We start from the raw sequence: 27,154 nt of genomic DNA, 5'->3' as shown, positions 1-27,154 counted from the left end.
GGTTTTATGCCAATAATTATATTGAGTAAATACCAATAGTATCCACTGCCTTTAAAAAGAAAGCATATTAAAAAAACAGGCACACAATTTAGAAATCACCCAATCGAGTAAGTCTAATCAATTTTCTTTCCATCCCAGTCTTTTCAATTTCAATTCATTAAAAATTGACTTTTACTTTCCACATCATTACAAAAAACAAAACTTTCCACATCATAAGAAAAGAAAAAAGAAACAAACTAATTAGATCACATTTCAAAGGAATTCTTGGCAATGAATGCCTCCATCTACCTATTGCACTCACACAGAACACAATCATGAATGATTGAATGAAAGTGGAAGGTGCTGTTTCCTAGTGGTTGCGATGGAGTATTCTATGACCTCGGTAAAGATAACAACAGTTTCAGCTGAACTGAAACTGGTTTTTTTTCCCCGGAAATGTTCACCTGAAAAAGCGTTGGTTGCAGACACACTGAGGTATAATGGGTTTTTTTCATAGCCAGGGGGCAGGGAATACAACTCATGATGCTGTCAAACCTGTTAACAGTGTCATCCAGAAGAATTGTTTTAGATACACAGTGACTACAGTGTAATAGACATCGAGCCCGACTCAAGCTAGCAGGCAACTTGGGCCCACTGAGTGGGTGAATGACTATGTCACAGTGATCATGCCCACAAAATACTCAAAATTATCACTAAAAACCAGTGCAGTTGAACACCAGTGACTCAGTGTATAGAGCCTCGTGGGAAATCCACAAAATCTAAAGTGTATCCGTCATTTTGGTCGTGTCAAGTCAGTCATCATGTATTGTGGTGATACCCAACATCATCTTCTGTATTTTTTTACCCTGGTGGGGGGCATCCTCATCTTTCCCAATGTGACGTCATTGGAGCTCTGTGATGCACCGACTTGCAACTGTTTGAACAGCTTCTTTGGCCCGATTTATTTATCTGTCTCATGTGACGTCAGCAGTCCTGACTTCGACTTCGCTCAGTTCAGTATCGTGACCGAATTTCCATCAGAGCCTTACGGACTCGAACTTCATAATAATGCGCAGCATTCCAGGGAGCCTTTCGTCGTCCCACCAGATGCATTTGTGGCCTTCGCGAACAGCTCCTCCTCATCGCCCAGTTCCCTAGGGTTTTATCTGATCGACAACTTCGCTCCACTCATTAGAGGTTCACTCCGGGGACTTGAGATACAGCACGTAACATTTTCTGGATCAGCAATGAACGAGTTCCCCTCGGAGGCTCTACGAGATGTCAGTCACTCCCTGCTGAGTGTTACTGTGTATAATATTGTATCGGTCGACGGCACGGCAATAACATTTCCCCCTGTTCACTCTCTTGACGTTCTGGAGAGAGTCACCATCGAATATACGCGGGTAGCTTCATCAACATCACTGATGTTCACCAATTTACCTTCCCTGCGTCAATTGGAAATCACAGCGTCTGATAGCAGCACCATTAGAACCTTACTTCTCGTGGATCTACCAAGCTTGAAATCACTCGATCTATCCGGTAATAACTTGATGGTGATGCCATCTACACTGAGCGGATTAAAAACCTTGAAGTACTTGGACCTATCTGATAACAACATTAAGTCCCTTGATGCCAACCTACTGAGTAAGCTGCCAGAACTGGCCAAGATTGACGTGCAAGGGAATAAGATAGAGACTGTCGATCAAGCAGTCCTTGAAGTTCTGACAGGTTTAACTAACTTGAGGGGGCTTTCACTCAGAGGCAACCCCTTCGACTGTAGGTGTGATATGCTGCCGTTTATACGGTGGCTGAGGGAGGCATCTCTGGATATTGGTCCAGGAAACGTCTTTTGCAAATATCCTTTGAAGTTCTCCAAGATCGAGCTGACATCGCCTGATTTGGTTTCTGCCTTGGAGACAAACTGCAGCGAGGTTGTCACGGAAAAGCTGCTTATGGGTACCACGTCATCAGTGACATCACCAGATTCAGTAGGCCTACTCCAAACCACGAAGAAAGGTGATGACGTAAGTCCAGGGGGTGACTTCGGGCCGCCGCAGTATCACGTTATTGTTCCCATAGTCACAGTGTTGGCTGTCTTAAGTGTAGCGGTCATAGCAAGCAGTTTGATACTGCATAAGAAACTGAAGAGAAGGTGCTTTGTTTTTTTCAGACGCCATAGCACCGAGTCTGGTTCCCGCCAACACTCAACTAACTCTGTCAACTTTATAGAAGTTAACCGTATATACGATGCGTACGTCTGCCATCATGATAGTATGGCCGAATTTGTCGCACTAACGATGGTACCAAAACTAGAGCAGGAACCGCACAATTTACAATTGTGTGTGTCTTTTAGAGACTTTCTGGTTGGTGTCGACAATCTGGACAATGTGTCGAGCGCCATGAATAACAGTCGAGCTACCATCGTCCTATTGAATAGAGAGTTTATTACCAGTGGTCAGTGCTTGCTGGAGCTAAACATGGCATGTTCTCAGATGGTGGCGTCTGTAGACAGTGTCACCGGGCCTGGTGACGGCGCAAGTTTAGTGCCGGGCAGTGAGACGCGTCTTTTGCTCGTCTTGATGGACGCTCTACCTGTCGAGGATTTACCGGCTACCTTGAGAGCACTCCGAGATAAGATGACATGTCTAGAATGGGATACGAAGGATGAGGATAGATGTTGGGGGCAACTACAGCGCGCTCTTTTAGCTAGACGTTAGTCTCCGGGCAAGGCGTTCGTCACGTTTACCTTTCACGCACAGCTAGCACCGCGGTCGACCCGCTCATTCAACTCTCTCAATAGCGCCCGTCACGACAAACCGCCCGTACTAGACGTCAGAACAGTCGCATTGACGTTGGCCACATAATGATGACCAATAGTTGCCCACCTCTTTAGGTACAGCAATATGCTTTTCGTCAATGTGTTTCACATGGCATAATATTGACAATGTTTACCAGAACATTAACCAGAATCAACTGAACACTTTATATTGTAGGTCTCTTAAAGCTATAATAGTGTTAAGATAATATTAATACAAAATGTATGTCATGCAGTCTTGATTTTGTTAGGTTGGGGGAAGTGTGTCTTGAAAACCCTTTGTATCGGTATGTCGTGTGCATTCACTCTAAGAAAAAAATACCCAATGTTTCGTAAAATGTTACTCTTTGTGGTGTTCAAGAGGGAACATGGTCGTTTGGAGGGTAAAACGCTACGCAACAGGGGTTGCGTCGTAATTTACTCATTTTTTGTTATTGACGAAATTGTTGAAGCTACTATCCGCGTCTTTCCTAGTGATGCATTTCTCCCTTCAACAGACTGTTGTTCCTCAAACAGAATAACTACCATAAAGCCAAAATTCTCTCTTGACAACCGTGGTTAAATGAACATCAGACATCAACGACCTGCAACATCAGAATTACGTCCACCCCATCCATCTTTACGGAAGCGTATATAGGACATACCGGAAAAAAAATCGGGCTCCACTATTTCGCCCTGGCGGATTACTATTTCGTCCGGGCGGATGACTATTTCGCCCGGGCGGATTACTAATTCGCCCGGGCGGATTACTAATTCGCCCGGGCGGATTACGAGGCCGCATGTTTACACAGGGCTACATGTATGATTTCACTTTTACCTTAACAAACATCGCCTGATAAAAGTTCTCTTTAACCCCTTCCAGCCTCCCCCCCCCCCCCACTCTTTCTTTCGTGTGAACGCATTTAAATAACAAACATAAGATCTGTTCTAACCATTCCTTTGACTATTTGGAAAACCACTAATCAACATCAAACTGTCAGGGAATGGTTTATTACCAGAGACCACACCGATTATCAATCAATCAATCAATTGTTAAATTTATAAAGCGCTAGTCCAACAATCGTTGCTCATGGCGCCGTACAGTATAGGCTTTTGAAAAAAGATGAGATGATTCCAACGAAAATGTATTTTAACTTGATAATAATGCACTTGTTCACCATTTTTATGTAATTTTGATATGTGTACACTTCTGAATTTTTTGTAATTATCGACTAAAAAATCAGGCCCCAACCTAAGGTTGTGAAAAACTTAAAACACATCTGCCGTTGACGGCGAAAGTCAAAGGACAATGCCGCTGACGTCATGTCTGGGAGTTTGCTTTGTTCTCTAGTTGATTAGTGGTTTGCCTCGACGCTGCAACAAATAGTCGGGGAGCTTATGACCAAAAATTAAGTCCCGTAGAAAATAAATGATTAGAACATGCCACCTGGCTAGATACCTAAATAAGACTCTCAGGAACAAGAAAACCATGTTTGCCATCTTGGATTTCAAAATGGACGCAATTTAACTTATTGGTGCAATATTGTTTCTATTGGTCTTATATATATATTAATTATATTAATGCTAGCTTGTATAGCTTGATAGTCATTGCGAATGTTACTTTAGTCACCCAAAACAGGATTTTACAACAACATTGCCAAAGTTATGGAAACAAATACATAAAAAGGCGGCCATTTTTAATTCCAAGATGGCCGCCATCTGAAACAATTCAGTTGTACCTTTTATGTAATTCTAGTCACAAAAATCACCGTTTTATGACATTCACAGCCAAACATGAAGGAAAAATATAACTTAAATGGTGGCCATTTTGAAATCCAAGATGGCCGCCATCTGCCAGATTTTCAATTTTGCCAACATGCATTTTCTTGTTTTGTAAGACCTAAAGAAGGTAACTAGCTAGGTGGCATCTTCTAATCATTTATTTTCTACGGATCACCATAAGCTCCTGGACTAAAAGCGGCTTTACAAACTAGAGCTAACAACCACGACGTTTTGAGAGTGGTTACGTATCGGGACTTTTCGCAAATCTATCAATGTGTCACATGATCACTTTTCTTAGCACATACAACCAGACGAGCTGCCCACAAGATTACTTGTCTTTTCCTTCTCCAAACAACCACCTCCCACCACCCCCCTTGTCGCCGGATTTGGTTTCGAATTTCCCGCTCCAGAATTATTTTGGCCTTAGTACTTTCTGCATGGATAGTGTCGGTCTCCCTCTTCCTCGCACTTTCTATCTTATCCAAACCCTATACCCCTCTACCTTGCCCCCTCCCTAAAAAGAACTTTATACAGTACATATTAACGCCTCATACGGTTTTTTAAAGCTTGGATTCCAATACATCTCTCTCCATGTAATGAGGAATAATTATAAAATAATAAACCTCTAGCCTTTTGAACGTGTTGAGTGCGTCCCGGTTTTACTATTTACTGTGCCTGCCCCCCCCCCCCCCCCCAAAAAAAAAAACAACAACAACAAAACAAACAAACAAACAAACATTCATAGATGCACATAATGTTTTCTTCCATTAAAACGGATTTTGTTGTGGTCATAATGTTCTCATCTCCGGGTCTGTTTACACGGGGCTACATGTATGATTTCGCTTTTCCTTTTACACACTGAATAGTAATCCGCCCGGGCGAAATAGTAATCCGCCCGGGCGAAATAATAATCCGCCCGGGCGAAATAGTAATCCACCCGGGCGAAATAGTGGAGCCCGATGTCTTTTCCGGTATGTCCTATATACGCTTCCGTACATCTTTGATTATGACTTGTGCCATGCGACTTGTACGATACGTCCATGTGTGTGTAATGTGCACTTTGCATTATGGGTAAAATGGTTTCCACGTGGAGCAGTTTACCCAATTACGTGCAACATTTTACCACAAAAAGAGCATTTTTTAGTACGTTGCAAGGTAAATCTGACCCTGTGGCGAGGAAAATGTTTATTGGTACACATAAGTTGCTTACACTGGCTAATTTTTTATGCACTTTAAAAAGGTACAAGTTACCTTCTCGAGGGCACTAGCCCGCCAAATCGCCTCGTTGCCCAACATTGCGTAAGAAGGTACTCAACTTTCGTACCCAGCACATTTACTCAGCAAGTAAGCTTGTACGCTTCTTTTTTAGAGTGTTGACTCAATGTGATGTATTAAATCTCCCTTCATCACGTTAAAAACAAAAAAAACAAAACCGGCCTTATCATTTTGCGGCCTCTGACACCGTTCTGCCATTATAGAGCAAAAACGAATTACTACATAACAGCTCAAAGCAAATATTATAATCTTAAGCTTTCTTCAAAAATGAAACCTCAATGTTGTCTTTGTCATTAGTTTGTGAGTAATGGGGTTATTATTTGTATCTATCAGCCTGGTTGAAAGGAAAGTTGTTCAGTATTTAGTTTTATACACATACGGAAGTCAAGCATATCTTCGTTACTTTTGGTTGCATATTCAAGAGTTGGCTGAAACAGGTAAAAAAGTTAATGTTATAATAAAAGCACGTTTCATTCTCATATTTGTGTTGCCAAGTGACGTCACCACTTTGGGCATTATTTCATGCCAACTTATGACGTCTGCACGTATAACGTTCCTTTGCGTAAAAAATTATAACTTCAAGTATGCTAAAAACGTGAGTTTTTAACAACACAACTTTCTGACGTTCACGTTCACGTATATGCTCGCGTAAAATGCACCTGAACCTCCCCAATAAAGGTTTTCAACATGCAGTCCGTTTCCCGTTTTACGTTGTCAATAACATCATTTGAAAAGAAAGGGAAACATAATGGATGCCAAACGCCCTTCACCTTTGCGAACTTTCTAACTATTGCTTTCCACTCAAAGTGAAAACTAAACGTACATAGAGATGTTTTCATTTTGATCCAGATGTTAAAGAGAATTTCCAGGATTGGCAACTACCAAGAAGAAAAAAAAAAAAAAAACATTTGCAATCTGAAAGTTTTACTGGTTTCAAACTTCATGTTATTGTATAGTAAAACCTTCCAAAAATTATTCTAAATGAGACACTGTTTATGTTGCTGTCCGCAATTAATATGTCTAATGGACATAGACACAATCCATGATGCTGGTTATTAAACCCCGCACGTGTTAGATCCGATAGGCTTAATATTACAATTTTCCGTGTAATCTTTTTTTTAAAGGCAATTATTGACACCTTTGGTGTATCCCAACATTATAAGCATAAAATAACAAACCTGTGAAAAAAATTGGATTCAATATTGGTCGACAAAGTTGCGAGAGAATAATGGAAGAAATACACCCTTGTCGCACAAGTTGTATGCTTAAGGATGCCTTGAATTCGAGACCTCGGCTGTGGCCTCTTATCAAATTCAATTATTTAAGTGAGAAATTACCTCTCTCTCAAAAACTACGTTACTTAAGAGGGAACCGTTTCTCACAATGTTTTATACTATCAACAGCTCTCAATGCTCGTTACCAAGTAAGTTTGTATACAACTAATTTGAATAACCAATAGTGTCAAGTGCCTTTAAAGACAATGGACACTATTGGTAATTGTCAAAAACCAGTCTTCTCATTTGGTGTATTTCAACATTATTTATGCTTAATACAACAAACCTGTGAAAATTTGAGCTCGATTGGTCGTCGGAGTTGCGAGATATAACTATGAAAGAAAAAACACCCTTGTCACACGAGGTTGTGTACTTTCAGATGCTTGATTCCAGACCTCAAATTCTAAACTTGAGGTCTCGAAATCAAATTCGTGAAAAATCACTTCTTTCTTGAAAACTACGTCACTTCAGAGGGAGCCGTTGCTCACAGTGTTTTATACTATCAACCTCTCCCTATTACTCGTTACCAAGTGAGGTTTTATGCTAATAATTGTTTTGAGTAATTACCAATAGTGTCCACTGCCTTTAAACGTAATGGACGGTCACTGACACAATTTGTTTATATAATAGAACAAGCATATGACTATTGGTGCTAACGATAAAGATCTAAACAGGAACAATAATTTGATACACGTGCATCAGCATTTTCGCATTCATTTGCTGCGGAATAAAACATCCAGTTATCAAGTTTGGTGTTCTCCTGCTGGTTTGTCTTTTTTGTGACGCCTTTCCAAAGCTCATGCGAAGAACACCGTTCTTTCCCTTGTGAGTACACAATCATGTTTTGTTTCAGAAGCTGTTAATTTAAATATGTATACATAAATACCTCAGACAGTTTCGCTATTCCTATTGGTGGAGAGTGCGTCACGTGGGTGTGTATAAACCTTTGTTTATGACCGGTAAAAAGTGTTAATTCATGGGCGTGACACGCGACCTTGCACCTGTTCTTATAAGACAGTTTCTTCATTCCTATTGGTCGAGAGCAACGGCTGAAACAGTTGTGCCACATTACGCGATACGCGCGACGCGCACAGCATTCCCTTAAAAGGAGTTGTTTACCCGAGGGCGGCGGAGGGCTTTACCATTTCATAGCTGGGAGGGGTGTTGTGTTGAAAGAAATCATTTAACAATATTATAATGTTTGCATTTATTTTACTTTTTGACCAAAAAGTGATGATGTTTTTGACCGAAAACGTATTTATGAATGGGAATCAAATTGTGTTGAATCGGTTTTCAACTAGTGGTTTAAACCCGCCGAGACCTGGTTCTTTATAATTTACCTCGACTTAGTCTCGGTAAAATCATCAAGAACCAGGCCTCGTTGGGATTAAACCACTAGTTGAAAACCTCTTCACCACACATTGATTCCCTTATTTAAGTTGTCAAAAGTTGTGACACATTTTGAAGTAAAACCAGTGCTTTTTCGCTAGTCAACAGCCACATATAGCAAGATGTAATAGACCTAGATTGTAGCTAGACCAGTATACACCTCCTTCAACAGGAGCAAGAAAAAAATGAAACCCGTACTACCGAATACTCTTTAGTCATTACGAATTTGTGATTTTGTCCAAAATGTGAAGTGCTAATGGAATAGATTATATGCGACCTATATTATAGTATAAAGTGGAATGTGTTTTCATGCAATTCCTGTATTATACACTTACAGTTATATGATATTTGACGTTTATATGACGTACAAGTAAGCGCATGTTTTGCTTAAAGGCACTGGATACCTTTGGTAATTGTCCCAGACCAGTACTCTCATTTGGTGTGAATAAAGTATTAAACCTGTGAAATTTAAGCTCAATTTGTCATCAAATTTGCGAGAGAATGATGATGTATTACTTTGTGCGCTTTCATAATAATTTATGCATAATAAAAGGCTTGAGCTGAAGTCTTTACTATAATTATGACATTTTGCCAACAATTATTTGTGAGTAATTACCAAAAGTGTCCAGTTGCAAAGTTGTGGCTTTTTAAAAAGTTATTGATTGCAATGCACCGTTTTGTTTATGTTTGCCTGTAGAACCAACGGCAATATGGCGCATCATAGTTCTGACAGTCGGCTTCTGTGCTCATGCTTCCTACTTTTAGTAATCATAGAACCAGCTCGCCTTGTCTCAATATGCAACACCACTATCAGCGGATGTGAATGCATACCCCATACCGGCACCTATACTATAACTGTCGTGTACTGTTCTATGTCCTTACAAACAGTTTTCAACTTTTCAAACTTTCAAAGTGTGAGCGAGGTGCCTCCAGAACCGTGGAAATTGACTTTCGTCCAATACTATGATGGGTTCAACCGTCTGTTCAAAATTAAAGAAACGTTTCCCTCGTGGAAAGCTCCGATAGTCATCCCAGGAAATATATTCCCTTTACTGGTGGCGGCAAAACCCCGTGTCAACCTAACCTTTCAGAATGTTCACCTGATCTCGGTCGAGAAAGAAGCATTTTCTGGCATGACCCTGCAAAGCATAAAGTTTATTGATACTCAGATGAGCAGCTTACCGATGGACTGTTTGTTAGAACACAGCTCGTCCTTGAAACGCATCGGCATTAGGCGAAAATGGAGGAACGGCACCCCAATACGACCACCGCAGTTCCAATACTTCCACGCCCTAATGGAAATCTACATCGAAAACACAGACTTTGACCCTCCTCAACTTCTTGACCACACACTGTACGATCTACCCTCTCTAACTAGCTTCATTATGGCAAAGTCAACAGTGGTGAATGTCTCGGCGAACGCTTTCCAGAGAGTTCCCAACCTCACCCAACTGGAGATATCGCACTCAGGTTTGCAGAGGGTTCCTTTGTCCGTGTCTCACATTCGGAACCTGAGATCGTTAAACCTTACCGGGAATAGCATTATGGATGTGACGTGTAGGGAGTTGGATTCACTAAGGGGAGCATCTTCCCTACAGATACTCAATATGGCCAACAATCCTTTTAGCTGTACATGTGACTTACTACCGTTTATCAAATGGCTCGTCAAGTCAGACCTGTACTTAACGCAATTAAGATTACCTATCTACGACTATGATTACACTTTGGACGTAACAGAAACGTTCACGTACAGTTGTAGCAGGCCGGAACATTTGCGAGACACATCCCTTCTGGACCTGGGGCTCGTCGGGTACCTGCAATCTAACTGCAGTATGCAAGGAACAACAGCCCCAACGAATCACACTACCAATGATTTTGCTCAAAACTCCACGGTGACGAGGCTGACTGTTTCCATTACCTCAGCCGTTATTGTGCTAGGCATTGCTTTGCTCATAGTGGCGGTATTGATGCACCGAAAACTACGAATAAAATGGGTAGGGCTGTTCAGAAGGTACGACAGGTTCAACGTTGACTGTAACCAAGCCGTTGAGCAGCACCTTGAAGAGGCTAGATACGACTACGATGCGTTCATCTGTCACCACGACAGTATGGATGGGTTTGTTGCCGATATGATCCCACGCATCGAAGGAGAACCCAATAACTTCCGTCTGTGCGTGTCCTTCCGAGACTTTGTAGTCGGTGCTGACGAGCTGACGAACGTGACCAGAGCTTTGGAGAAATCCCGGGGAGTCATCATCCTCCTTGATGGAGAGTTCATCACCAACGGGCAGTGCTTACTGGAGCTAAACATGGCGTGCTCTCAGATGATCTCGTCCGTAGGCGGGGTCGCCAGGTCTGGTGATGGTGCGTGTTTAGAACCGGGCAGTGAGACGCGTCTTCTGCTCGTCCTGATGGACGCTCTACCTGTCGAGGTTTTACCGGCTACCTTGAGAGCACTCCGAGATAAGATCACATGTCTAGAATGGGATACGAAGGATGAGGAGAGATGTTGGCAACAACTAACAAACTCTCTTCGTGCCCTGAGATTAGAACCGGCTGAGCAAGAGGAAACTTTGTAGCGTGAAATAATTCAATTTGTTCCGCTTTTTTGCCAGCCTATTTTATATTAAAGGGAAGGTACACGTGTGGTTATTGCCAAAGACCAGTCTTCTCACTTGGTGTATCCCATCATAAGCAATAAGCCTGTGAAAATTTGGGCTCAATCGGTCATCGAAGTTACAAGAAAATGATGAAAGAAAAATTACCCTTGTTGGACGAATTTGTGTGTTTTTAGATAAAAATAAAAGACTCCTAGCTAGAAGTCTTTTATTATTTTAGTAAGAAATTGCCTCTTTCTCAAAAACTATGTTACTTCAGAGGGAGTCGTTTCCCACAATGTTTTATACTATCAACAGCTCTCCAATGCTCGTTACCGAGTCAGTTTTTAAGTTAATATTTCTTTGAGTAATTACCAAACGTGTACCTTCCCTTTAAACGAATGAGTTTCAGTTTGAGCTGTCTACTGGTTGACACCCTCTACGTTCTGATCGCCGCTGCTGATGATCTTGCTATATGCTTTTGCTAATGTTGATACCGCTGTTGCTGTTGTTGCTGTTGTTGATGTTGTTGTTTTTGTTGTTATTGTTGTCGTTGTCGTTGTCGTTGTCGTTGTCGTTGTCGTTGTCGTTGTCGTTGTCGTTGTCGTTGTCGTTGTCAGTGTTTTCGTTGTCGTTGTCAGTGTTTTCGTTGTCGGCGCTCTAATTATATTCTTATTAAAACATTATAATACAATAATCACACAAAATATTAGCATAAATAAATACAACTATTTTTACTCAAGATTATTAGGTTTTTTTAATGCAAGTCGCCAGACACACAAGGTCTGAAGGACACTTCAAAATATGGGCTACAATTATGTGTTGTCCAGAGACCGTTGCCACCTTCTCTTAGGTCTGAAACAGGGTTACCCCTTTTACAGTACATACGGATGTAGGCTTGGGTATCTCATCAGTCCGAAGCCTGGCCGGTAGAGCACTACCCCCCGAATTGCTATATGGGGCAGCTGATGATAAACTTGGTTGCAGTGTTTGTGTGTAAGAAAAAGTGACAAGTTGTTTTCAATAGGGTGCATTGGGCTGGGTATATAGGGGCAGAGAACCCGCGGTATTTTCCTGCTTCATACTTTAAAGCTGTCACTCGATCAAATAAAACACTGACACTAATTCCACTTATTGATTCTGGTTGTGAAGGCAATGACTCTCAGAAAAGTGAACTTAATCACTTCACTATAGCTAGAACAAATTAAGATAAATAAGGCGTTATAATAAAGAAATTAATAATAATAATAATAATAATAATAATAATAATAATAATAATAATAATAATAATAATAATAATAATAATAATAATAATAATAATAATAATAATAATAATAATAATAATAATAATAATAATAATAATAATAATAATAATAATAATAATAATAATAATAATAATAATAATAATAATAATAATAATAATAATAATAATAATAATAATAATAATAAGGACAATTTATATTGCGCATGTATCCACCTAAAAAGGTGCTCAAAGCGCATGAAGAAGTTAAAGTTTTAGAATATGCAATTAATACACGAATATGCAATGAATAAAGATCACCAATAACTATGCCAAACTGTTTTAAATGGCTTTATGTCTCCGAGATGACGTTAGAGGAACTGTTCAATTAGGAACAGACTGCTGTATTGCCATACAATTCAGTTCTGCTATAGTTTATGACACACGAGTATTACTCATTGCTTGGCTTATGTAGACTCACCCCAAAAAGTCTTGCCTGGACCATACCCTTTCCTTTTCCAAATTAGCTAGGCTGTTTGGAAGAGGTAGTTCATTGGCATGGAGCTTGCTTAACCCAGGCTACCTTTTCCCCTACTGACGTCACGGAAACATTGCTGAGTATTCCTCCGCAGGTGTTTTTTTCTATAGCTTCGAACCTACGAATCCATGAACTATATACCACGGCCACTGCAGACATACTCATGGCGGTCTTAATTTGGAATGAATCTTTCTAGTATTATGTTTTAAGATTACAAAGAATAAAGCTTTGCTGTGCCAGTGGAATGTACAATGGATGGTTCATGGAGAGGAATTTGGGGTGTTTTGACACTGTTTGCTGCATTTTCGACGAGCATTGCTGAAGAACCGGAATTCTTAGTCCCATCAACCAGTGAGTATTATAAGTCAACTTTCAAGAAAGTAATGCGCAATGTTTTTGTCTCTGTATAATGAACGGAGTACAATACATGATTAGAATTGGCACATCATCTGTCTGTTCAATTTCAGACTACAGAATCAAAATTATTAAATGGATAATTAAAAGTTATGTCTCAGGGTTGTTTTCATTAAGTCTTTTGAGACTAATGCGGACAAGTTTTATTCTTGCCCAGACTAAAGTTTTTAATAATGTGTGTCATTTACTATAGGCTTGTATACCTGTCTCTTCTGTTTTGTATTGCCTTTGAAGAAAATGTGCAACAGTTGGTTTGGAGTATCATAGAAATGAGCTTGGTTATAAACCTGTGGAAATTGTTATCAAAGGAGTCGTTATAACTTCTTAAAGACACGGACACTATTGGTAATGGCCTGTGAAAATTTGAGCTCAATCGGTCGTCGAAGTTGCGAGATATTAATGAAAGAAAAACACCATTGTCGCACCATGGTCACACGAAGTTGTGTGCTTTCAGATGCTTGCTTTCGAGACCTCAAATTCTAAATCTGAGGTCTCGAAATCAATGGAAAATTTCCTCTTTCTCGAAAACTACGTCACTTCAGACGGAGCTGTTTCTCACCATGTTTTATGCCATCAACCTCTCCCCATTACTCGTTACCAAGAAAGGTTTTATGATAATAATTATTTTGAGTAACTACCAATAGTGTCCACTACCTTTAAGTTCTTGAGGAAACAGATGGTATTGTTCATCTAATAACTGTGGACTCAGCTCTTCAAGCCTTTTAAAGGGGGATTCTTAATTGAGGTTTATCTCCAAAATAAATGCAATATTGGGTATACAATAACTTATTAACTAGTTTAGCTATACAACTTGGTTGCTGACATTGTAACAAAGGGTTGAACATCTCAAAAAAAAAATCTTGGATCAGAATTGACCCGGATCTTGGGACCTGATCCATTTCTGGGTCAATTTGACTCGGAATCTGTGTCAATTTAATAACCCGTAATTTGGTTGAAATATAGACATTTGATTCCCGATTACTTTGACAGGGACTCCGGGTCAAACTGACCCAGAAATTGTTAGGTTCATTGGAGAAGTAATGATCAGGGTCAATTTCGAGTTCAGATTTAAAGGAACATTACAGAAAGAGTTGTTGCTCACAAAAACATTTGCTGGCAGTGTAAGCCTTTTATGTAATCGACTATATACAAACTGACAAATCTCTAGAAGTTTAAGACGGGTTTGTCATCTGGGTCACAAGAAAATAGTGAACAACCTACTACACACCTGACATCAATTAAACAAAAAAGACTAAAACGCCCACTGAGCGATAAACTCCAAACGGGAAATTAGATTAATTTATTTATTTCTGATCCAACGACATTTCCGACAAAAAATATTTCATGTGATGTTTTCTACTATCATTATCATCAGTTTTATGTAAATCTGTGATCTTATAACTAAAGTTTTTTCTTACCAATTCTGTATTATTCCTTTACAGTGAATAAACTTGAAAATAATCTGGCTGAATTTGATCTTTGTTTTAGATGTTGAACCTGAGTTTTGTGAGGGTTACTTTGACGACAACAATAACTACCACATTGGGTTCCAGTGCACCAGTACCGAGGAGAATCCTGATGCCACTTACTGCTGTGGATCACCTACCAACAAGTACTGCTGTGACGACAGGCCCGGCGACCTCGACATTGGATCTTTAAAGTACGTGTATGTATTTAAACATGTATAAAGCCCGGTTCATACTTTCTGTAAATGCGGGTGACGTCACTAGATCGACAAAATAACGAGTAATTCGCATCAGTTGACTTGTGCTGAATTCATGCGAAACATTCGCTGTAAGAGCAGCCCCGTGACGTCAACATTCGTGTTGCATTCGCATTCAGAGGAAGTATGAACCGGACTTAACGGTTAAAGGCAGTGGACACTATTGGTAATTACTCAAAATATTTATTAGCATAAAACCTTTCTTGGTGACAAGTAATTGGGAGAGGTTGATGGTACGAAACATGGTGAGAAACGGCTCCCTCTGAAGTGCCATAGTTTTCGAGAAAGAAGACATTTTCCACGAATTTGCTTTCGAGACCTCAGGTTTAGAACTTGAGGTCTCGAAATCAACCATCTAAACGCACACAACTACGTGTGACAATGGTGTTTTTTTTCTTTCATTATTATCTCGCAAGTTCGATGACCGATTGAGCTCAAATTTTCACAGGTTTGTTATTTTATGCATATGTTGAGATACACCAACTGTGAAGGCTAGTCTTTGACAATTACCAATAGTTTCCACTGCCTTTAATTATACGCGCGAGATCTTACGTTTGGGACTGGTTGATTTGCAAAAGTTTGTTTCTATTCTGAAACAATGTCTGTACCTGGCAAAACAAACAACGATTTACAAGCACTAAATAAGCGGTTTGTATATAGTAATACATAAGTACTTTTAAAGGCAGTGGACACTATCGGTAATTACTCAAAATAATTATTAGCATAAAACCTGACTTGGTAACGAGTAATGGGGAGAGGTTGATAGTATAAAACATTGTGAGAAATGGCTCCCTCTGAAGTGCCATAGTTTTCAAGAAAGAAGTAATTTTCCATGAATTTGATTTCGAGACCGAAATTCCATGAATTTTGATTTCGAGACCGACATTTTTAGAACTTGAGGTCTCGAAATCAACCATCTAAACGCACACAACTTTGTGCGACAAGGGTGTTTTTCTTTCATTACTATCTCGCAACTTCGATGACCGATTGAGCTCAAATGTTCACAGGTTTGTTATTTCATACGATGAGATACACCAAGTGAGAAGACTGGTATTTGACAATTACCAATAGTGTCCACTGCCTTTAATGTAAACCTTTACCGTCGTGTGCCAGATAAAAAAAAGAAAAAAAATTAAGGTACATGCGGAGAAGATTAGTAAGGAATTAATATACACAATATTGTTTCTTGGTATCTGGGCGTAAAAGTTTGATTGGTTAAATTTCGTGTAGAAATTGAACACATGTCTTCAGTGATAACTTTATAAGACACAACAATATAACAACAATGCAACACTTTATGTCAGATTTTATTGCTTACGTCCCTCTGTTAGAGCCCACACCCATTCTTCCGGGCACACAATGCACTCAATTGATTTATTTACTTCCATCCTCATTATCTTTAAATTAAATTTGACTGACAAAAAGGCCAAAGAAGGCCATTCAATACGAAAGGGAAGCGTGGAAGAGCTCGGACCCTTGGATTAACATAATTAACGGCAGCGGACACTGTTGGTAATTACTCAAATTAATTATCCGCTTAAAACCTTACTTGGTGACGAGTAATGGGGAGAGGTTGATGGCATAAAACATTGTGTGAAACGCCTCCCTCTGAAGTAATGTAGATTCGAGAAAGAAGTATTTTCCACGAACTTGATTTCAAGGTCTTGCAATCAAGACACTGACACACTTCGTGTGACAAGGGTGTTTTTCTTTCATTATTATCTCGCAACTTCGACGACCAATTGAGCTCAAATTTTCACAGGTTTGTTATTGTATGCATATTTTTTCGATACACCAAGTGAGAAGACTGGTCTTTGACAATTAACAATAGTGTCCATGTGTCTTTAAAAAAAAACGTTCAAACTCGGTTATAAATATGGTTAATCTTATGCAGTTCCCTCTCCGCTCTCCCCAACCCCTCTCCCCACTTCCGGATTTAGTCAGGGATCCCCTGGACTCACTTGTGGAAGTCGGATATTAAAGGTATTGTGTCGTGTCTATGCTGGGAGAAGCCGCACTCGCTCAGAAAAGCACAAAGTAATTTAATTTGACACGGTATGTTGTTGTTTCCGTTTAGATTTGGTAAAGTCCGCGCGTGGTATAACGCCTTTCTTCTTGGTGTGAGGGCATTTTGGTTCATACACTTTGTTCAATAAAATTGAGTCAACTTGGATTGTCTTAACGTTTTGATGACGATGTCATGTCGTATAGGACTTAATATCTAAACGAAATACTTTTTTTTAACCAAGAGAACAAGTTGTTAAAAACCCTGTGATTAAGATTGAATTTTTTCATAGACGGCATGTATGACAAGTGCATCACATTACGCAAAAAGTTGCCGGTGTTTTACAATCGTCAAAAATGTTGGATTTTAAATGAGGACATATTATAAACAGTGCTTGTTCTCCATAATCTAGCGTCTTAAAAAGACGAAAATACATGTCCTGACACCAAAATAGAACTCTAGTAATAATCATAGGACAATCATTTCCTCAAAGATTATTATTAAGTCCATAATCACACAGGTCAGTGTCACTATAGGCATCTGCACTCTATGAACTCACTGGTCAGAAATGACCTGTTTTACGGGTCAAGGAGACCTGATCCATGGTCAGACCCAGCCGGAAACAGATTGCAATGGGATTTTAAATCATCTACGTCAGATTCGCACAGTTTGGGTCAGTTTGACGCTGATTCCGGGTCATATTGACCTGGAAATGGTTCAGGCCCATGGGACCTAGATTCCAGGTCGATACTCAGGCATGTTTTATAGTGTAAATGGGCATGTGTGCAAAAGGAACATTAGTATTTTTTATACTTATTGTCAAGAAAAATATATGAAGATGTTTCCCACCCGAGTAACATGCCTGTGATATTTTTTCACAGGACTTATTTAACATCTCTTATATTTGCGGTACCCGCTGCCAAAACATAGGATTCTAGCTACCGGGCACCTCGGTAGTCAGGTTGGTAAGACACTGCTCTAGAATTGCAAGGGTCGTGGGTTCGAATCCCACCCGAGTAACATGCTTGTGATATTTATTCACAGGACTCGTGGGAAGTACTGAGTATACAGTGCTAACACACATCGTTGTGTATGGGTAAAAACCAAAATTAAGTTGTTTTCTCTTTACCTCTTTGACTTGTTCAATATTGAGCTGTAAATAACAGGCTTTCACGCACGCCCTCTGGTCAAGTAAGTTTGGCTTACAACACAACAGCTGGCTTCTTATAATAGTCAGGGTGTAATAAAGGCATCAATAATGATGATTCACTTAATCACGAACACGTTTATGTACATCGATAGGCCCAACACAGGCTTTTTCTATTTTGCGCAAAAAAAATGCTTTAAAATAGAATATCATCCTATGACTAAACGACTCAGTGATTACAAAGAAGTTCTGTTGACCAAGTCCGCACTACGCGAAAGAAGTTCTGTTGGACAAGTCCGCACTACGCGACAACGGTGTTCAACTGGAATCTTTTTTGTCACAAGTTTAGAACAACGCCTATATGCAAATCACGGCCTCAAAATCTTCCAATATATAATAATAAACTGTACACTAAGTCTGTGATCCTTAAATGAAAAATGTATGAAATATGCCGGTAATCATTTTTGCAGAAGTAGTTTTTTTAAAGCGCACTTGAAGATAACCTGTATGGTTAGAATTGACCCGGTTTTGACTTAACTCTGGGTCAGACTGTTCCTAAAACTGGTTAACATATTTTTTTTTTCAGCTGGGTTTCTGTGTCAGTTTGACCCATTTCTTGATCACGTGAGATTCCGGATCACACTGGCCAACAAAAATAATGGTCCAGGCCATTAGGCTCAAGTTCCTGAGGTGTTATATTGTGGAAATTGAAAACCAAAATGTTGTTGCACATATTAGTCAACACAGATGTATTCTCTGCAAAAAGTGTGACTAAATCTGACATGCAATTAGACAGAATGGAACTATACGATCATATAGTTTGTTGAGTCATGGTGGTAGGAGCTATGACGATAACGAACCCTGTGCCTTCGATTGATGAAATCTTTTCGTTTATCATAGTCTACAGCGGAACCAAGCAATGAGTAATTCACTTCCCGACGAGAAACACATTCACAGGTCAACAATATATTCAAGAACCCCCCCCCCTTTTTTTTATGGGGTGGTTGTTGATATAAATAACTCTCTGGTAATAATTGACCCAGTGTCGGGTCCATTTCTAGTTCATTATGACCCGATATCTGTGACAAAAGTACCCTGGGTAATCGTCAAAATGACACAGAATCCCAATTAAAATTCCATTTTAATCACTTTCTGGGTGTCAGTCTGACCATTTATAGAGCATAGACTTCATTGTCTGACGACACGGCAACGGGTCAGGCCCCATAGACCCGGAGTCCGGGTAAATTCTGGCCTATAAAGTCTGTGTGCTCTGGGAAAACCCATATTGTTCTAAAATAATGCTCATGCTTAGAACATACAGACTATCTTCCAAAGTTCGCCCCAAATAAGGATTAAAGCCACTCCTGGTACGGGGGGGGGGGGGGGGGGGGCTACGAGAAGAAAAATTGTTTAAAGTGGTAAGAACTCAACGGAGCTGAACGAAGGAATTGCCCCTTTTAAAACTGTCTAGATTGTAGCATGGAGCAATTGCATGTATTTTTATATACCTGACGAATAAACCATTCGATTCAATTCAATTCAATTGTTAACAATAACACGATTCTGTATTTATCTGTTCAAATCACAGCGTCGGCACATTGGTAGGAGCCATCGTCGGTGCCGTCGCTCTGGTAGCCATCGGCATCATCCTGTGTTGCTGTTGTTGTTGCTGCCCGTGCTGCCTTTGTTCCAGGAACAGAAATCATGTAGGCCGCCCTCATCGGGGAAGGTCAAGATCAGCTGCTAGGTTAATATCTAGGGACGGTATAAGAGCGACTTTAATGAGAGTAAGGGGGAAAAGGCCGGCCCCACCAGTGCCTGAAGGTTTGTAAAATTTGAAGAAGAACAAATCAGACATACTAACATGTACATGTGTCCTCAAATGCAATGAATAATTAAACGGGAAGTTTTTTATTAATTTTGGTTTTTACCCATACACCGATGTGTGTAAGCACTGTTTACTCAGTTCTTTCCCGAGTCCTGTGAAAAAAAATATCACAGGCATGTTACTCGGGTGGGATTCGAACCCACGACCATTGCAATTCCAGAGCAGTGTCTTACCAACTATGGGTAAAATGTAAAAACCATGGGTAAAAACCAAAAATAATATTCTTCATCCCCGATGCAAACTTAACATCTCTTATAGGAAGTTTTTTCTTGAGCCTGAACTGATTGCACCGTAGATTTAGGTTTCACTTTGTAAATATAGTTGGCTTTGTACTATAAGCGTTTTGGTTTGAGAACTTTATTGGAATAAAACAATGTACAATGTTGTAGGTTTTGTTCCTGTACTTGTATGTGATGTAAATGTATTATATTTACCATAAACAAAATAATATGTGTGTAGTTTTCTCATCAGCAAAGGTCTCTAAAAGTGCACTTGATGGACTTTCACTTGTTTTATTTCCTCTTATTTTGTCAGGTCCAAGATCAAGGACTTCAGGGTCACCTACTCAACAACAACCCCCACCCCAATCAAGTTACCCACCACAGTCTTATCCCCCAAACCAGCAATACCCTCCCCATCAACAGCAATACCCGCTTCGGCAGTACCCACAATACCCACACCAGGACTACCCTCCCAATTACCCTCCCAATTACCCCACTCAGCCCTACCCACACCCCGTCCCCCGATCGGTCAACCAGTCTTATGACCCTCGCTGCGAACCCATGGTGCCGTCATGCTCAGCACCTCCTCCACCATACACTGCTACGTCCTCGGAGTCAGAGCAACATCAGCAAGCATCACCCCTGCAAGACAAGCACAGCCCTGCGATGATGGATGATCGCCCTAGTCCCACTTATCAGCCACCAGTTTCGCCAAGACCGCGGCCAGCGTCCAAAGGCCAGGCTCCACCGCTGATAGACAAGCAAAGTTCATCCGCTCACGATTTTCCAAGTGTAGCATATCCACCACCCTCGAGGAGAGTTGCGGGACCCCCGTCTGCTCCTCCACCGGATGAAGACTATCCAAGGAAGATGTAGGAATTAGGTGTCTCCAAAAAGCATCAAAGGAAGTTGTAAGATTGCTCCAACAAGCATCAAAGGAAGATTTTAGAATAATGTGTCTCCACAAAGCATAAAAGGAAGATGTAAGAAGAATGTGTCTCAAAAAAGCATTCAGAGCTGTGGAAAAAAGGACCATCAAGACTCAGTCTCGAACAAATATGGGGGGAAAAACATTTTGTGCCAAAGCGTATTAATTTAATCGAAGAATGAGAATAATATGCAACAAAATTGTTGTGGTAAGCATAAAATGTTGGGGTCTAAAAAGTGGGCTCTGTATAAAATTTAAAAACATGTTATTAACAACTAATAAAGTGAAGGCCAAATGTAAGATTATTTGGTTGCAATGTTTTGTTATTATCTACGAATCGCTGCAATTGACAGGGTCAAGTATTTCACTATTAATGGGCAAGTTATATAATTTTGAGTAAGCATACGGTGAAGAAAAGATTCAAGTAATTGGAACTGTAAAGAATATTTAAAGAGTTTGGTTGTATAATAGTGAGACAGTAATAATTAAGTTCAACTTACGTCGGAGTATAATGAGCCTACCTTTTTGGACAATATTTTGCGGTCATTTATAAGTGCATTCGTGCTTTATTTTATGTAAAGTAGGCCTATAAAAGGTTTTGTAACAATTAAGACTATTTCAAGAGAAACTAGCAAAGATAGGCTAAATTTTGTCAGTTTTCTATGATTAATTCCAGTTTAAAGATAGATGTAATATTTGATAACTTTTAATGTTGTACAAAAAAAAACATTTTGAACTTAAGGGGTAATATTTGCATCACAATCCTTGAGGTTGTTCAGCTTGTATTTTGTTTACAAAGTGGACCCCTAGAGACCTACCTAGACAAGTATTCTACTTCATAACGGGACGTTGGCGCTCTGCTAATCATTTTTTTTTTTTTTTTTTTTTTTTAGAAAGATGCAATATTGAACCTTTGTGACCTTTTTCTAATGCTAATGTTTGTTTTATTTAAACCTTCGTTAGTTTTATTTCGTTTCTGTCACTTCATCATGGACTTGCCGCCACAGCTAATGACATTAATGTTTTCATTCCTTGTCCATTTTTGTAATTTAATTTGTATTCAGGAGTTCTCTTGCACACGTTGGTTTACTGTTTTTGGTCGCCTCATAGGTTTTTTTCCCCTCTAATTTTTCCGGATCAAATTAAAAATATTAAAATTATCATTGTCTTTCCCCTACTTCTTCTCTCTTTTGTCACTTTCATTTTAGACGTTACATGTACATAAAATTGCAGTTGGTCTAGACATTGTAGAGTATCATGACCACCACTTATCTTATATAGCGCCCTCTATTGGCAACGTACAATTAAAATCTATTATAAAAGTTGCTATGAGCTCTATGACCAACGATACTATAAAGGTTATGGTATCTTTGCTGCGACTTAGACTGAACATGACCCAAAGAGTTCTTAAACAAGTCAAGTAGTCATTGCCTCTTATCTTTTAGTCTCAATCGAATGAACCCATAACATACATTTAAGTTTTATAGCCCATGTAAAAACTAAAATGATTTTTTTTTTTTCGGTCTCGAATGTTTTTTAAAGTTTTTTTTATGCGATCTCCATCAACCAAACGAAAATCTTGGTTCCATCTAAAAACATATCCTCCAGTTGAATGTATACGTATAAATATAGAAAAGTTTGCGGTAACACCATGTAATAACAATCTCTCAATGAGTTGGGGTGGTTCTGAAAAGAACCGTTGGATTAACTCGACGTTTCGATCAGTATGCTCTGATCGTCTTCTGGAGAAGATATACGTATACGTATAGTTAATAGGCTCCGTTAAGTAGTTTTGGTCTGTACGACTCCCATGGATTTTCAAAACAAAAGTAAGAAGGCTGGGATCGTTCCTTCTCAAAAACCCTCTGGAACTCAGTACCTCGTCAAATTGGCCCAAGTGACTTTCACTGTACTTCCCACAGTCTGAAAAAAAATTCCTAACACTATTAACCTTTGTTTTCATTAGAAATAAGTGAAAGTAAAAGTATGGACAAAGTATGTTACTTCACACCTACGAGCGGTGGTGTTGAGGTGTGGGTAGGTGGACTTTGGGGGTCATCAGTCTAGACAAACATAATACTTGGCAATATAAAACTTCAAGCTGCCACACTGACCCTGTTTTTTGAAGAGCGACCTCTTGTGAATAGTTTTTCCAATCAGCCAGGATCATTTCAGAACTGGGTGTTAATGTTTTCGTTCTTTAATTCATCTATGTTCCATAGTCTATAGGACATACATTTCTTGCTTAATTTTTTTATATTGTAAATCGAACTAATGTACTTAATTCTAAAAACATTAAATTTAAGTTTCTAACTTAAAGTACTACTTAAAAATATTTACATCACATTTATTACATCCCCACCAAAATTATGATCGAATCTGTTATCATTTTTTTGCGAGTGACCCTTTTCCAAAAATAACGTTCTACTTTCAAGCCCAATTAGGCGCGTAAACGAGCTAAGACCTGCATTGCTACGTTATATAATTGGGCTACAATTGGTATAATTTGGGTTACTTGCTGTACACATCCGTCCTAGATCCAGATACAACAACAACAGTCGAGAGTACGGGACGTATTTTTACATACGCATTTCACTTGTTGTTTTTTTCACGGACGACATCGATCCACGAGCAGACGTTCTCCAGAGCGGCGGTATTTACACCAGGAATATTGGTTAGCATTTGAGTTGTCGTCATCATCAACAACACACACAGACTAGACACATGGCAAATGCTTCAATACAGTAAATTCACTGTCGGTGTCATTTTGTCACAGCTGTAGTTTGGCGAAGCCCACAATTTACTGGAGTAACTTTATCCTGTTGTTGTTGCTGCACCTCTTGGATCCTTTACCTGCAACTGTCACTGTTTCTGCTGCCAACACTCGCTGCTGAGATGCCCCTCACCTTATTTCACCGAGAGAAACGTGGAAGGGAAAGCAGACCACGTTTGGAAGATAAATATGAAGTCAAAGAGGTGATAGGAACGTAAGTAAATTCAATGTTTGCAAAATGCCAATGATCCTTCCTCCATACTTCTAGAAACTATAAGTATAAGGCTCCCCTGTGAGCCTAGTTTCTAGAAGTATCGTAGCGTCATACGTTATCGACCCTCATATGTTTTCGGTCCCCAACTTTGATTCCCGTTTACCGCAAGATTGTGCAAGCTGCGCACCGGTGACAGAAGCTATGCAGTTTACTCACAGTCTGTATTTACATCAGGCTTAATCATGCTGAGAAAAAAGTTTCCTGTCGTTGGTTACGCTCAAACATTAATAAATTAATGATTGACTTGGTACTATTCTAATCACTAGTGCATTATCAGTCCGCGCAAAGTGCAGACAAGGCAACGTTACATTATTGTGCAACGTTGAGTAGCAGAATTGAGAAACGAATTGCACTACTTCAAAGTTGCACTATTCTGCAACTCTTGCATTCAAACACAAAAAGGGAATCAAAAAAGGCTTTGTTGGAATAGTTAAAATCATATAATAGTATTGTTAATTAATGAATTAATGAATCGGTCTATTGCAGCCATCAAACAGTAGGCCCCTAACACACGTGGCCAGCTTTAAAACAGTAAACAGTAAATGTAATGCCTTGCCCTTTCCAAAACAAGCTTTTTACATAAACCACAGGTGGATAATTGATTTACAATGAATGTATTATCAACATACAATGCATTTAATTCATAATAAATAGTCAATAATTATGTGGTTGCACTAGTACACAATTTAGGACAGTTAAAAAAGCCTTGTCGTTCACCCCCCCCCCCCCCCCCCCCCCCAGTCGATTGATATATTTATTGGTGGCCTGATTACTCTCACCTTTTGGTTTGGGTGAATTTGTTTGTATACCCAAACAATCTACCTCCATGCCCAAACCAACATTGTCCACCATACAATTTCACTGTAAATAGGCCTCAACTAGGCCGAAAGCTCCTCTTAAAATATTATCTAAAGGCTGAGGTGCTGTAGTTTTTGAGAAATTGGTAAAACAATCGCACCAAAATAATTTTCGAAAACTATTTTTTTTAGCATACAACGTATTACACAACTCTCTGAAAAACATTACTCCTTTCCATTTCACCTTTTTTTTCTTTCTTTCTTTCACAAACCTGACGACTAATGAAGCTGAATCTTCTGTGCATACTAGTGCAGAATCCTTCTGACCTAGTGGGGTACTACTGTTCAATACTCTACATTTGTAACTCATGAATACCTTTTCTATCATTGATTCAGGGGTGCATTCTCAGAGGTGAAGATTGCTGAGGACCGGATTACCAGGGAATGTGTTGCCATAAAATGCATTGACAGAAGAGCATTGAAAGGCAAGGAGGACACCCTGGAGAATGAAGTCTTGGTCTTGAAGAAGTAAGATTGTGATTTGAGTGGAGACCTAAAGAATAATCTAGTTTTAATTTGAGTTCCTTTATCGCTAAAACATTACATTTTAGTGAACTTAAAAACCAATAAATTGGCTGATAGTGGTAAGACACATTAGTCCATGAATATCAAACCTCATAATCTCTACTTTGCCTGCAATTGGAATATCTTTGGTGAACCATACCAGCAGAACTTGTCAAAATTGTAATTTTTATATTAAATATCGGTACCTGCTGAGATGTAATTATGTTGGATTTGAACTTGGCACACTCAGTGGTAGACATGATGTGATTGCTATTGAATGAGGTCATGGATTTGGAATGCCATGGAAGTTGCCTGTGGTGTGGCTACCCCCCCCCCCCCCCTCCTCCTGGGGAGTTCTTGGGAAGCACTGAGATTGCTCCATGCAATACTCCACCAACATTTACATCCAGGGTTAGGGTTATTCTTTATCCTGGAAGCAATTATTTACATCATATTTAAAGGGAAGGTACATGTTTGGTAATTGGCAAAGACTAGTCTTCTCACTTGGTGTATCCCATCAGAAGCATAAAATAACAAACCTGTGAAAGTTTTGGCTCAATTGGTCATCGAAGTAACGAGAAAATGATTAAAGAAAAAACACCCTTGTTGAACGAATTTGTGTGCTTTCAGATAGGAATAAAAGACTTCTAGCTAGAAGTCTTTTAATATTTTAGTGAGAAATACCTCTTTCTCAAAAACTACCTTATTTCAGAGGGAGTCATTTCCCACAATGTTTTATACTATCAACAGCTCTCTAATTCTCAATACCAAGTCAGTTTTTAAGTTAATATTTGTTTTGAGTAATTACCAAACGTGTACCTTCCCTGTAACAATAACTTCACAGCACATAAGCATGAAGGTCATATACATTACATGTACATGTACATGTAGAACACAACAATAGATGGAATTTACATACAGTTTCTATGTACAAATGTAGGCCAACATTATTGAGAAACATTGCACCGTGGTTTAAAAAAGAGACTTGCTGTACATAAAAAGGCTCAAGGAAATTAAAGGGGTCATTTTCCAATACTAAGTGACACAGATACACAATGTATGTAGGGCCTATAATGCATCAATTCTTACAAAAGTTACATTGTTTGGAAAGCTAGATACATTTGTGTACAAATGTGAATCACCCTCACTTTTTGAAGAGTAACGTACATGTGGGCCCTAAATTTGTCTTATGAAGTTACAGCAAATGTTCACCAAGTGTGTGTTTTCAAGAAAATAGATGACATAATTGTAGGCAAGAGAAAATACATTACAAATTGTATATAAAGAGGATGGCCTCTCATTTTGTTGGCTACTTGCATACAATTGTCATTATTGGTTGTTAGCAGAATGATACAGCAGTGAACAGTTTCTAAATAATGACATTCTGATTGAGTATCAGTCAATCCAACAAGCAATAAGTTTGATCAGATGTCTGTGAGATAATCTTCTCAGAGTGCCCAGTTCAAAGATGAAGGACTACCTAAGAAAGCCACTCTCTGGCCTTCAATTCTCTTCAAGAGTCACTTTGTGCAATTTAAATCCACAGTACACA

The 27,154-nt window shown here is 39.3% G+C and overlaps 3 protein-coding genes across 3 annotated transcripts in view; all 3 read left to right on the top strand.

Moving 5' to 3' along the window:
• Positions 1 to 600: 600 nt before the first annotated feature.
• LOC117302920 lies at positions 601 to 11,187 on the top strand. The gene is made up of 3 exons (XM_033786908.1): positions 601 to 2,691; positions 7,797 to 7,929; positions 9,191 to 11,187. Exons 1-3 carry the CDS (start codon positions 801 to 803, stop codon positions 11,070 to 11,072), a joined length of 3,906 nt encoding a protein of 1,301 aa, XP_033642799.1. The 5' UTR covers positions 601 to 800; the 3' UTR covers positions 11,073 to 11,187.
• Positions 11,188 to 12,523: 1,336 nt separating this feature from the next.
• Positions 12,524 to 22,371, top strand: LOC117306969 (early nodulin-75-like). The gene is made up of 4 exons (XM_033791572.1): positions 12,524 to 13,219; positions 14,771 to 14,942; positions 19,746 to 19,981; positions 20,580 to 22,371. The coding sequence occupies exons 1-4, from the start codon at positions 13,120 to 13,122 to the stop codon at positions 21,140 to 21,142; spliced, it is 1,071 nt and encodes a 356-aa protein (XP_033647463.1). The 5' UTR covers positions 12,524 to 13,119; the 3' UTR covers positions 21,143 to 22,371.
• A 1,364-nt stretch (positions 22,372 to 23,735) lies between these two features.
• The window catches only part of LOC117302912 (calcium/calmodulin-dependent protein kinase type 1-like), a 105,428-nt gene continuing 102,009 nt past the window's right edge, over positions 23,736 to 27,154 (top strand). The window contains exons 1-2 of the mRNA XM_033786895.1: positions 23,736 to 24,181; positions 25,435 to 25,566. Of these exons, the coding sequence (XP_033642786.1) occupies positions 24,090 to 24,181; positions 25,435 to 25,566 (224 nt within the window). The 5' untranslated portion in view covers positions 23,736 to 24,089. The remainder of the gene's footprint in view (positions 24,182 to 25,434; positions 25,567 to 27,154) is intronic.

This window comes from Asterias rubens, chromosome 2 (genome assembly GCF_902459465.1).
Source record: "Asterias rubens chromosome 2, eAstRub1.3, whole genome shotgun sequence".
Lineage (NCBI taxonomy): Eukaryota > Metazoa > Echinodermata > Asteroidea > Forcipulatida > Asteriidae > Asterias > Asterias rubens.
The sequence above is the reverse complement of the archived record's forward strand: the minus strand, read 5'-3'. Positions and strand labels throughout refer to the sequence as shown.

What these genes read in the sequence shown, in the direction of transcription:
- LOC117302920 (XM_033786908.1), top strand. Translation starts at nt 801, where the DNA reads ATGTATTGTGGTGATACCCAACATCATCTTCTGTATTTTTTTACCCTG. An exon ending in GCGCGCTCTTTTAGCTAGAC is followed by an intron (nt 2,692 to 7,796) that starts GTTAGTCTCCGG and finishes TAATTTGATACA; the next exon opens with CGTGCATCAGCATTTTCGCA. An exon ending in AGAACACCGTTCTTTCCCTT is followed by an intron (nt 7,930 to 9,190) that starts GTGAGTACACAA and finishes GTTTGCCTGTAG; the next exon opens with AACCAACGGCAATATGGCGC.
- LOC117306969 (XM_033791572.1), top strand. Translation starts at nt 13,120, where the DNA reads ATGGATGGTTCATGGAGAGGAATTTGGGGTGTTTTGACACTGTTTGCT. An exon ending in ATTCTTAGTCCCATCAACCA is followed by an intron (nt 13,220 to 14,770) that starts GTGAGTATTATA and finishes TCTTTGTTTTAG; the next exon opens with ATGTTGAACCTGAGTTTTGT. An exon ending in CTCGACATTGGATCTTTAAA is followed by an intron (nt 14,943 to 19,745) that starts GTACGTGTATGT and finishes TTCAAATCACAG; the next exon opens with CGTCGGCACATTGGTAGGAG.